Source organism: Gigantopelta aegis, chromosome 4, assembly GCF_016097555.1.
Source record: "Gigantopelta aegis isolate Gae_Host chromosome 4, Gae_host_genome, whole genome shotgun sequence".
Taxonomy (NCBI): Eukaryota; Metazoa; Mollusca; class Gastropoda; order Neomphalida; family Peltospiridae; genus Gigantopelta; species Gigantopelta aegis.
Genome location: NC_054702.1, coordinates 90,448,618 through 90,460,981, shown reverse-complemented (window position 1 = coordinate 90,460,981; position 12,364 = coordinate 90,448,618). Strand labels below are relative to the sequence as shown.

Here is a 12,364-nt window from a genome sequence, read left to right as displayed (position 1 = left end):
AGATTCTAAAAAACAGATGTATAGTAATGATGTACTCGTACTGTGTCAAGATTCTAAAAAACAGATGTATAGTAATGATATACTCGTACTGTGTCAAGATTCTAAAAAACAGATGTATAGTAATGATGTACTCGTACTGTGTCAAGATTCTAGAAAACAGATGTATAGTAAAGATATTCTCGTACTGTGTCAAGATTCTAAAAAACATATGTATAGTAAAGATATACTCGTACTGTGTCAAGATTCTAAAAAACATATGTATAGTAAAGATATACTCGTACTGTGTCAAGATTCTAAAAAACATATGTATAGTAAAGATATACTCGTACTGTGTCAAGATTCTAAAAAACATATGTATAGTAAAGATATACTGGTACTGTGTCAAGATTCTAGAAAACAGATGTATAGTAATGATATACTGGTACTGTGTCAAGATTCTAGAAAACATATGTATAGTAAAGATATACTGGTACTGTGTCAAGATTCTAGAAAACATATGTATAGTAAAGATATACTCGTACTGTGTCAAGATTCTAAAAAACATATGTATAGTAAAGATATACTCGTACTGTGTCAAGATTCTAAAAAAACATATGTATAGTAAAGATATACTCGTACTGTGTCAAGATTCTAAAAAACATATGTATAGTAAAGATATACTCGTACTGTGTCAAGATTCTAAAAAACATATGTATAGTAAAGATATACTCGTACTGTGTCAAGATTCTAGAAAACATATGTATAGTAATGATGTACTCGTACTGTGTCAAGATTCTAGAAAACAGATGTATAGTAATGATGTACTCGTACTGTGTCAAGATTCTAGAAAACAGATGTATAGTAATGATGTACTCGTACTGTGTCAAGATTCTAAAAAACAGATGTATAGTAATGATGTACTCGTACTGTGTCAAGATTCTAAAAAACAGATGTATAGTAATGATGTACTCGTACTGTGTCAAGATTCTAAAAAACAGATGTATAGTAAAGATGTACTCGTACTGTGTCAAGATTCTAGAAAACAGATGTATAGTAATGATGTACTCGTACTGTGTCAAGATTCTAGAAAACAGATGTATAGTAATGATGTACTCGTACTGTGTCAAGATTCTAGAAAACAGATGTATAGTAATGATGTACTCGTACTGTGTCAAGATTCTAGAAAACAGATGTATAGTAATGATACACTGGTACTGTGTCAAGATTCTAGAAAACAGATGTATAGTAATGATACACTTGTACTGTGTCAAGATTCTTGAAAACAGATGTAAAGGAATGATACACTTGTACTGTGTCAAAATTCTAGAAAACAGATATACAGGAATGACCTACTCGTACTGTGTAAAATATTCTAGAAAATAGATGTATAAGAATAATAAGCTCATACTGTGTCAAACGTTGACAAAACAAATTTGTCAGTCAGGCCATAATAAACTATTATTATTAATAAATTATTATTTCATAAATGACAAGTTTATACTATTCACTTGTTTTCTTGCCAAATTCAACAAATTATTCTATATTATGTGGTCCTGTAATATATATCTTTTTACTTTTTAAACAGTTTTCTAACATGCACAGTAAAGTATTTTTTAAGTTAATTCCAAAAATGTCATGATTTTTCCAAAATATACATCATCCACAAAATTTTTGCAAAACAAATAGTTGCTCATGTGATTAATGTCATGAATTGTCAAATGCCATGTGAACTTGTATGGTACATTTGAATCCTGTCCATATATATTTGGTATTTTCATCAGCATAATCCACCTTAAACTGGTTTTCAACTAGTCTGGAAATGGCAGTCCTCTGCACCAGTGCAAGAGAAATAAAATCTCCAGAAAAGGGTATCCTCATGAGCGGCTGTCCTCCTATAGATAAGGAGATTCATAGAATCAAACACTATTTTGCCAAATGCCCATTCGATTCTGTATTGTGCAGAGATACAACACTGATCATGTATTACAGTTTTGTCGTTCCGATTATAACACTAGATAGTCAGGAGATAGTTTAAACCACATAAATGTCAGAATAATTTACAACTCTAGCATAACTATCTGTAATAAAAGTAAACACACAAACCTAGCTCTGCTGTGTGAAGCAAGATGCATGGAAATCAACAAATCATGGAACGCATGTCGCAGAGGTCCAGACAGATCTAAAATTAATTTTAAACAAATTAATTCAAAAACATGTTTTAAATTCTATCACAAATTAGTTTTTAAATTAACATTTCTGTGGTAATTTTAAAGATTGGGATTAATTAGAGACAGATACAAATGCCAAGGTTCAAAAGTTTGCTGCTATCATTGAAAATTAATCTTAAAAAATTACTGCCATCTGTGATTTTTGTTTGTTGCCTATAAGTCTTTAAGACAAAAACAAATCTTAATAAAAGCTATGTGATTACAAATAATAAGTATAAGCTCAAAATAATAATGTATTTATCACTGGTGAGATATCTTTGTGATTAACTACAATTAATTATCTAATTAACTGTTTGTTATTTACAGTCCTTCTGTATTTAATCTTTTTTCTGTTTGATACTTACTTTCACTCTGTATGCAGTACATCAGCTGCTTCTCATCCACATGCTGCACCAAGGCATTGGCCACTTTATGGTTACCATGGGAAGACACTGCCATGTACAATTCTAATGTTTTTGCATGGAAACTGAAAAAAAAATCCAAATTTGACAGTCTTAAATTTTTTAAAGAATTTGATATGGTGATAGAAAGGGAAAACCTTAATGTAACATAAATAGATATTACTTATCATTATATAGATTACAAAATCAAGATTCTATGATTTGTTGCCTTAATGGCCAATTTTCTATCTTTGACTTGAATTCCATGTACTCCTAACAAATTTTAAAATGTAGTAGAATTAAGTAACATACTCAAGTAATTTCTCATTTTCTGTCATCTCCAGTATATCGAGGCACCGGTCTTCCTCTGGGATATGCACTGCCATCATGGAAACTGTAAATAGCAAAATATTCAATAAGTCACTTAGACTTATGTTTACAACACATTGGAAACAGGTAAAAATAGTCCCTGCATGTCATTTGAATGACAATAATATGTTATTTTATTATATTACATGAAAGTATACAATATTTAACAATGCAATAACAAGAAAACGAAAAATAAAGTTGTATTGGAAAATCAGTACATGCCTTTTTAAAAATATGCAGACTTACTAAATTTGGATTTACTGTTATTTTATATGAATAAATTTGCTAAAACCATCCCATGTTTTAAGTTAACATTAAATAACCTGAGTTAAGCAATTCAGTACATTCAGCTCCTATTCCATTCAGCTGCTGAATACAGTTTTACTGTATGCATAAATACAAAAATTAGGCTATCCATATATCATACCTGTCTAGTATAATTCCCCATATGGTAGCACTAAACCAAATAACTTCTGGTTGGGTCAAAGTTCGAGGTGCACCAACTTTTGATAGAGAAGATAACACCACAAGTCCTGTGATTGGTTATAAATGTGAGTGTGTTGGATGTAAAAAAAATTAGTTTCATCTGGGCTAAAAATGTATGCAATTTCATTTCATCTAGTACCACTGTGTCAAGTAGCTTTGTGCTTGGAACATGTATGGGGTACATGTAAAAAAAAGTACTAAAATTTTGTGCGAAACTAGGGGTGTTGTAAAAACATCTGGTTATACCGAAAATGAGCCATGAAAGGTACCATTTTCTGCAGTTAATACTTTGAGGTAGGGGTTGTAATACTGATATTTATGGGTCATAGTTTGGTTGATATATTGTATATAGTGTTTTTAAACACAAAAGTTAACATGGTCACCTATGGGATTTTATTTGGTATAGTCTTACCATATGGGAAAAGTAAAAGATAAAACAAATGAAAGGTGATGAACAAGGGACACCCAACAATGACATTACCTGTGTTTCTAGGAATAATAAACGACTGATAAACAAAAATCTGTTAATATCTCTATTAAACCTATTTTGCTATACATGGTACATTATATATATGGACAACTGCACAAGATTTTAATTCTTAGTGAGGGTACAGGCCACATATTTTCGAAGCTATCTTAGCATTAGGCAGCAAACATTTTGGAGGTTTTAATTTTGAGTAGTGACAGTTGGTGTGATCAGTTGAAAACTGAGTAGCAACTATTACTTAATCTTTTACAATTGTGTAGCAGTCTCTGAAATCTGTGTACCAAATTGCGACACAATACTGAACAAAATGTTCCCTGCTATGATATTGTAAAACCATCATCACCTATAACATCACTATGACACACATCATATACTATGACATCATTATAACAGAACCGTACCCTGATCAAAATCGTAGGGGTGCACTACTTTTTATAAACAAATGAAACACTATATAAATTAAACCCTGAGATGTGTATGCTATTTTCTGGAGTAAAAAAAAAACCAAGTGAGATTCTCAGGGGGGAACTGTCTCCCCCCCCCCCCTCCCAGAGGGTGCAGCCCTGTATAACACACATCACAGCACCTGACAGTTTTACACTATTGTAGCAATAAGGTAGTTTCGAAAATATAGCCATGGTTACCTGGGTTTTCACAGAGCATGCTCCAGCCCCTGATGTCTGACAGTTTCAGTGTGTTCACATGGAGGGCGACACTGGGGACACGTGCCCAGCTGCTACGATCAAGGACCTGCACATCAAGGCGAGGTGGACACATTGGAATAATAGACTTGGGACCACGGAATACAGCAGCAGACAGTGGAAGGGATGTCTGAAGAAAAATCATGTATCTTGGCATCATTGTTTTTAAGTCATTAGTCGAGGATCCAGATTGAGTTATTGGGGTATACACCATCTTGTAAGTGCTTAAGTACCTTAGTAAGATTACAGCATATAACAAATTAATCACTATTTTACATATAAACAACATTAATGTCTTGGATGACAAATATTTTGGCCTAAGTTTTACCAATAAAAAAAAATCATGTCTATACATACCCAGTCATAATTAATGAGCAATGAATTGCTTCTTCATTTATATGCAAATGTTTCTGCTGATGGAGCTAAATAACTCCTCACCATTATCCTCACATCCCCCAAAAAAATCATAGTCTCGCAAGGGCACATTTTATGTGCTATATCACCAACATAATTGATAGTATTTAACTGAACTAATAACTTGACACAAGAACATGCTGTTTTCTTCAGATTGATTTAATTGGTTTATTTGTAGAATATCAGATGTAATTTATTATAATGAATAACAATCTCTAACCTTGGTACTTCCCAGTTCAAACTGAAACATTTCTTTAATTGTTGGCTCACAGATGACAGCAGGGAACAGTTTTGTCCCAGGCTCAACCTGAAAAATTTATAAATATTTCAATAAATAAAGATATTTATTTTGCTGAAATAATAATAAAAAAGAATCCATCCACCCATAAAAGAAACCTTTCTTTAATGTTTATTTCGCGGTATATGAACTCCCTGGTCATATAAATTAAGTCCTTTAAAAACCATATTACCATCATGATATCAATGATGTAGGGATGATTCTGCAATATATTGCTAGCAGTAGCACACTAATATTCTCTAACACCTGTTCCAGAATTGAACAATTTTGGGAGTGGGGATGAGAAGCAAATTGTTTTTAATCTCTATTAAGGTACCACAAAATATTGTTTATGTATAGAAAAAAACATTTTGCAACAGATCCTCAAAACACCAAAAAGAAAAACTCAACAGTTATGGTGCCTATCGCATGTGATCAATTCTGTAACAGCCAGCCTTAATTAAAATACACAGAAAAGACAACAGAGAAAAGTAGGACCACCAACCAAAGATGGCTTGGATTAAGCAGAGCACTAAAAATATGTCTGGAACACAGAAGCAATGGAGAAAAGAGAAAGTAGATGTCAAGTGACCGAAATAAATGAGGCAGGCTCATTGGAACATTTTAGCCATTTTCAATGGTGTTGGGATGTTCGGACCAGTCAGTTGCAATGGTATAATATACACTTTGTGAGAGGTTAGGTTAAGTTAAAAAGTTAGATATTTATTAAAGGTGATATGTCATGATAATAACATAAAACATAAACGTTAATGTACACACTTGAAATTTATTGGCCACTTCCTTTCCATTGACAGTGAAGCTGAGCATGCCAGTCCCAGCATCAATGAAACAACCAATGGCCAATCCGGGTGAGGTCCTCTTGGAGCTGACGTCCTGACTGGTATCAGCGTATCTCTGCTGGAGATCACCTGCAGACACAATGTAACAGTTCTTCCTGCTTACACTGTTGAAAAAAAGAAGAAGTTTGTTTTGTTTAACTACACCACTAGAGCACATTGATTAATTAATCATCGGCTATTAGTTGTCAAACATTTGGCAAGTCTGACACATAGTCAGTCATAAGAGGAAACCCGCTACATTTTTCCTAATGCAGCAAGGGATCTTTTATATGCACTTTCCCACAGACAGGAAAGCACATACTACAGCCTTTGACCAGATGTGATGAACGGGTTGGAACAAGATAAAAAAACAAATCAGTTGAATGGATCTACTGAGGTGTTCAATCCTGTGACACAAGCACCTCAAGTGAGCACTCAACTGACTGAGCTAAATCCCGCACCACTTAAACTGTTAAGTCAGAGGGTAAAAAACAAGACCCATATACATTAATATTAGCAATGAAACAATGAATGAAGAAAGAAAGAAACAAACAAACAAACATTTAATAAAAGAAACAAACAAACAAACAAATGTTTAACAACACATCAACATGAAAAAATACACTGGTTATCTGTAAATATATGAATTAATGGTTGTTTTCAAATACAGTATAAAGTGATGTAAAAATAGATGAACCAAATAAATACAAATTAAATGCAGAAACCAGTGAACTGCATGTTTTATCATTAACAATTATAGTATCTTCATAAATTACATCTTTCATAAACCATTATAATATACGGTATAAGGTTTAGTAATATGTGCAAAGATCTTAATAAAAACTGTAAACAAACATGGATTTAAGATTTGTAAACAATCTTATGGTATAAGAATTAATAATATGTTCAAAACCACAATTTTTTAAAAGTGCAACAAACCTGGATTTGAGTTTGTAGTCCATGTCAAGAGTAGAAACAATAACATGTCTGATTTTCTTTGTATCAAATGTATTTTCCTGAAAGTGGAAGCTTGGAGTCACCCAGCCCACAAACACCTGAGCTGGATCCTGTCCTGGGAAGATCCTCACAGCAAAGTGGTATTCATGAATCTGCTCAGCCAGAGCATTCAGCTCATTCAGTTCATCAGACTGTCCATTGTCTGATCCTTCACTGAAGTCTCGGTTCAGATGGCGTCCTCCCAGTGGATCCTGAAACTCCAAGGGAAAGAAATCTTGTTCCAAGTCTGCAAGTCCACTAGCAGAACCACTGTCCATTTCTGATTCCTGCAAGCGTACTGATGGCAACGGTTGGTCTTTTTTAGAAAATCCTTTGTCCAGACCTTTCTTTTTCTTTGGACCGATTTTTCTGTCCAGACTCGAGTACTCAGTTGACCGTGTTCTGGTTGATAATGTATTGTTCGGTGATGGGTCACGTGACTTCGACTTTCGGAATATTGAAGAAAATGGAGACTTCCCTCTTTTTTGGTTGTGCTTGTCAGTTGCCATTTTTGCAGTGTCCATAATTTTGTCAGCAAGTAGCGACAGCTTTGATGACGCGCGCTTCCCCCTGTCAGGAGGAGCAAGGAAGGAGTCATCAACCTCATTGAGCTTGGACTCACTGGCAGCAGCTTTCAGTGTGGCCGATGATCGATCACTGATCACACTGGAGTCATCGAGAGAGTGACCTTTCCCAGATTTCATTGCTTGTTTGAAGGTTTTCCGTCTATCCACAGCATTGATCTGGTCATCTGTTAAACCCCGGTGCAAAGCTGGAAAATAAGGAATAACAAAAATTTAGCCACAATCAGAAATGTCTGCATTATTACTATTGTTCAAAAAAGGAAACAATGATTTTAGTTGTGTATTTATGAGTAGATTCATTTTATATTTATGACTATCATAAAACATGTTTATATAATTTGTCATTTAAAATTTAAATCAAAGGACTGAAGAAAATTCTAACTTTGCCAAATTTCTTTCATGATTGCAATTTAGAAAAATTGAGGTTTGGCAAATGTTTTCATATTTATAAACTAATGCTTCAACAGGCAAGTTTAAATTTTGATTATCCACTGATTTTCAGACAGAATCAAACTCTGTGGAGACAATAGAAATAAACATGAATTAGGAAGGCACAAAACAAGTCTAAAGTCAGACTTACTTTTCCTAAGTGTAAGATCAGGTCCTCCATTCACCAGGTTGTCTGTTGAATCTCCTGTGTAGTCATCTTCATCTATAAACAGTTATTTAAGCAAATATTAGACAAATGTTTTAATCTGACAGGTACTGGATTCTTGTATCATTACCTGCTCCAACCCAGAATCAGTCTTTCATTTTAACTTATTTTCATGCTTATAACCAAATAAGGTTTAAACAAGCTGTTCTGGGTACACATCTCAGCTATCTGGGCTGTCTGTCCAGGACAGTGCGTTAATGGTTAATTGTTAGTGGGAAGTGAGAGAAAAGTCAGTTTAGTAGCCATTGGTCCATTAAAACTCGCTCTGGGTAGGATCTTGTACCAATCTGCAAAGCCAGAACATACCAGTCTTAAGTTCAATGGCTTAACCACTACACAGCAAGTCAGTGTTAATACCTCTATAAGCATGGACTATAGAATGGGGGCATGTGTGCAGAGGCCATGCCCTCCCACATTTCTTCCTATTATTGTGTTAAGCAGGCTGGGAATGCTGTATTTCAACACCTGAAATTTTAAAATACTACTGAACCCTGCCAAAAAAGATTGGGCCGTTCTGACTCTTAAATTTCCATACCCCAGGCCATCACAAAAATAGTGGCCCTCTCCCACTTTAAAATATACTCTGCAGGCCCTGATGAAGAGGTGTAACATCACTATATTGACTTCTTTCTGACTAACCAGAAACAACTAACTGGTTAACTCTTGCATTGGATAGATAGTCTAGATTGCTGAGATATGTATTCAAGACAGTGTGTTTGAATTGATATATCAGTAAACAAACAAAAATGTTTTAATGAATTTTAATACACATTGAAGTTAATCTACAGTTGCATATTGAAAAAATACTAATTTTATTTCAATTAATTGTTCTTTCTGTAAATTTTAAATGCTTTTAAATCATATAAGAGTTTGAGTTCATATCAGTCATAATATAAACATGCTGCAAACACATTAAAAATATTTTCACAGCACTCATAGAAAAGAAAAAAACAAAAACAAAAAGAAGTTACTGGGAAAACATGCGTATCCTTACTGTCTTCAGGAATGGCATCTTCTATTATTTTATCAGGTAAGTGATTGCCCAAAAGTCTCTCATCATGAATCTTCTCCATGAAACCTCTTTCACAATTCTGATCAATCAGCATTCTTAAACTGTCTGTATGTATGCAAACATGCAAATAACATGCAAACTCATTGTTAATCTGTGTTAATTAATTGCACAAAGCTAAAAGAAAACTGTCACTGACATTTTTTTATGCCAAATACATAATGTTAATTGGTTTCTTTTATTATAATATAAATTTCTAAGAGAAAAAAAACCCACCTCATTATATTTCTTTGCACCTTCTTTTACTGTCATAATAGCTAACATACAACATTTAGTAAATATTTAATTGGCAACAAATTAAGATTTAATCACTTGTGAAGAATAAAGCAGAGTCCTTTTGGTGGAAAATCCAGAAATATTTTGATGAAGAACACAGGGTAGGTTAAAAATAGCTGTCAAGACAACCTTTTAAAATATGGTTTGCTATAACTTCATTAGGTTAAGTTTAGGAAAGAATCTTTTTCATATTTCTTAATTTTTATGCCTATTTTTTTAGTATATATAATATAAAAAATAATAGTGATCTTTTCTTTTTTTTCAAAATGTCCACCATTGACCCTTTCAATTATTATAGCAAACCAAAACTATCCTCATGCAGTTGTTAATAACACACCTTTGCCAAGCCTGTTACCATGTTCATTGGAGGTATCACTCGTGTTAGCATCACTAGTTGTACATGCATCACTGTTATTCTCCTGACTGGAGAGCGTACTCGTCCCACCTGTTTGATTCTCTTCGTCAATGTCTACGTCATGGCGCCTCAGGCCTTCCAGGTTCAAACGCTTCTCCAGGACAGACTGGGTGATATTACGATCTCTGGATAAACACAAAAGAGAGAATATAACAGTCGCAATCAAAGATAAACATAACATGGGACAAAATATTTTAAGCTTTGAGAGGTCTTAAAAAGAGGAATTGTTGTGAGGGGTTTTGGGGTGGGGTTTTTTTGTCAAAGATGTATTGTTGTGAGGGTTTTGGGGTTTTTTTTTTATCAAAATACAGGGAAAGAATGGAGAAAACTGGAAGGATGACACATTGGAAGAATTTTAGGCAATCCCATTGGCTGTTGGGATGTTCGGATCAGACAACTATCCTGAGGGGAATATGCATTTGTTTTGAGGCCAGGTGAAGTAGAAAAGAAAAGAGCTTTCAATTAACTGTAAATTTTGGCATTCCAGAAAAATCCTGATTTAAAATGACAAATAAAAAAATATATAAATTTAAAATTATTACCAATGCCATATAACCATAAATAAATATGTATTGAATGCATTGTTAAATAAATATTTCTTTCGAAATAATAATAAGCCATATAACCATTAATAAATATGTGTTGAGTGCATTGTTAAATAAAACAAAGAAATAAATGTCTACATCGATTTTGTAAATGTAAATTGTTGTTTTTTTCAAATGATGTTGCTGACATAAAGTGCTTAAAAGTACATTACCTTTTGACAGACAATCAAGAAATAAACATTTACCTTGGCATAAATTCATCTCTGCACTTTACTGGTAAGCTCAATCTCATGTACTCCAGGTAAGACTTTTCCAGTGTTCCAAATGTCTTTGATGACACTTTTAGACTTGGTGTCATATTTGATCTGAAATAAGCAGGGATAAAAATTACATTGGACAAAATATTCAAAACACATTGCAGTCTCTTGAAAAGTAAGGTTTTTTCATCAGCTAACAAGGACAGGAACAGTTTTTGAACAGCATGAAGATCCAGAGAAATTCAAGTGATTTTTATCTACAAATAAAGATGTTGATAACATTATCTAGCACATATGAAATTAAAAAAAAAACCCATAAAATAAATGTCTCATCTACCATAAACTTATTCAGTGTCACTAAACTTTAACATTGAGCTAAATGCAAAAGTTGACATCACTGTCACCAATGCCGGAAAAGTAATGGGTTATATCTTGCCTGTTAACTTTGTAAAAGTGAGACAAAAATTAATACACAGTACTAAAATGTCACACCATGTAAATGCTAAACTAAAGATATCTCACCCTCCAGGAATTCTAGTAATATCCAGTTGAGAATGAGAGCTGCTGACTGGCTGGAACCAAGACTGGTCCTTGGAATACCACAACGTCATCTGTCTTGTCATGTTGCTGAAGAAAGAAAATCACAGAGAAAAATCATTACACAACCCTGAAATATCAATTGACAAAAATATACTAAATAGCAGGGTTTGACAAATCCACTAGCACTTGGTCACAATTAGCTGGGCTGTGACTTTTTTAAACATATATCAAACTCTGTAAATAGACCATATTCCAAAAAGTTAACAAGTAAACATTACTGCACTACAAAATGAATTCTGCATACTAGTAGTGAAGATGTACAAAATGTAAACAAAATGTTTTAAATACTTACACACAGAATGGCTCATAGCCTTCTTGCAGTCCACAGCAAGTGAAATACTTCAGTGTATTTACATCCTATAATGATAAAATAATGTTTTTATTAACATAAAGTGACATGAATAATTAGGAAATAAAATCATACATACAGTAGTTGTTGATAATAAAACAAAAACTTGAATACATACCAAAAGTCAATCTTCAACTATCTGAATAAATTACTAAACCCTAAAAAATATAGCATTGTGTACATAGTACCCACCACCATAATATCAAAAATTCCAATAGTATTGAATTGTTAATGAAAAACATTAACTATATCATAAAAAAACTTTGAAGAATGTTAGTGAGGTGTATATTGTCTTACCTGTCCAAAATTCAACTTTGCTAACTGGTGAGCTCCCAAGGTGAAGGCAGGAACATAGCCTAAAGACAAAACTAATCTCAATAAAGCATACTTTATAGTTTGTTCAATAAGAAAAATATGTCCTCAAACATCATTTTATAATAAAAGATGGCAAAAGTATA

The 12,364-nt window shown here is 33.3% G+C and overlaps 1 protein-coding gene across 5 annotated transcripts in view; it reads right to left on the bottom strand.

The window, feature by feature from the left end:
- The window catches only part of LOC121371392 (ryanodine receptor-like), a 129,535-nt gene that overhangs the window by 94,057 nt on the left and 23,114 nt on the right, over nucleotides 1–12,364 (bottom strand). For all 5 annotated transcript variants that reach the window (XM_041497252.1, XM_041497254.1, XM_041497253.1 and 2 more), the window contains 14 exons: nucleotides 12,204–12,262; nucleotides 11,850–11,914; nucleotides 11,480–11,584; nucleotides 10,946–11,065; nucleotides 10,078–10,280; nucleotides 9,390–9,512; nucleotides 8,321–8,392; nucleotides 7,100–7,928; nucleotides 6,102–6,285; nucleotides 5,265–5,351; nucleotides 4,574–4,760; nucleotides 2,900–2,981; nucleotides 2,552–2,673; nucleotides 2,083–2,158 (listed from right to left, as the gene is read on the bottom strand). In XM_041497252.1, the coding sequence (XP_041353186.1) occupies nucleotides 2,083–2,158; nucleotides 2,552–2,673; nucleotides 2,900–2,981; nucleotides 4,574–4,760; nucleotides 5,265–5,351; nucleotides 6,102–6,285; nucleotides 7,100–7,928; nucleotides 8,321–8,392; nucleotides 9,390–9,512; nucleotides 10,078–10,280; nucleotides 10,946–11,065; nucleotides 11,480–11,584; nucleotides 11,850–11,914; nucleotides 12,204–12,262 (2,314 nt within the window). The remainder of the gene's footprint in view (nucleotides 1–2,082; nucleotides 2,159–2,551; nucleotides 2,674–2,899; nucleotides 2,982–4,573; nucleotides 4,761–5,264; nucleotides 5,352–6,101; nucleotides 6,286–7,099; nucleotides 7,929–8,320; nucleotides 8,393–9,389; nucleotides 9,513–10,077; nucleotides 10,281–10,945; nucleotides 11,066–11,479; nucleotides 11,585–11,849; nucleotides 11,915–12,203; nucleotides 12,263–12,364) is intronic.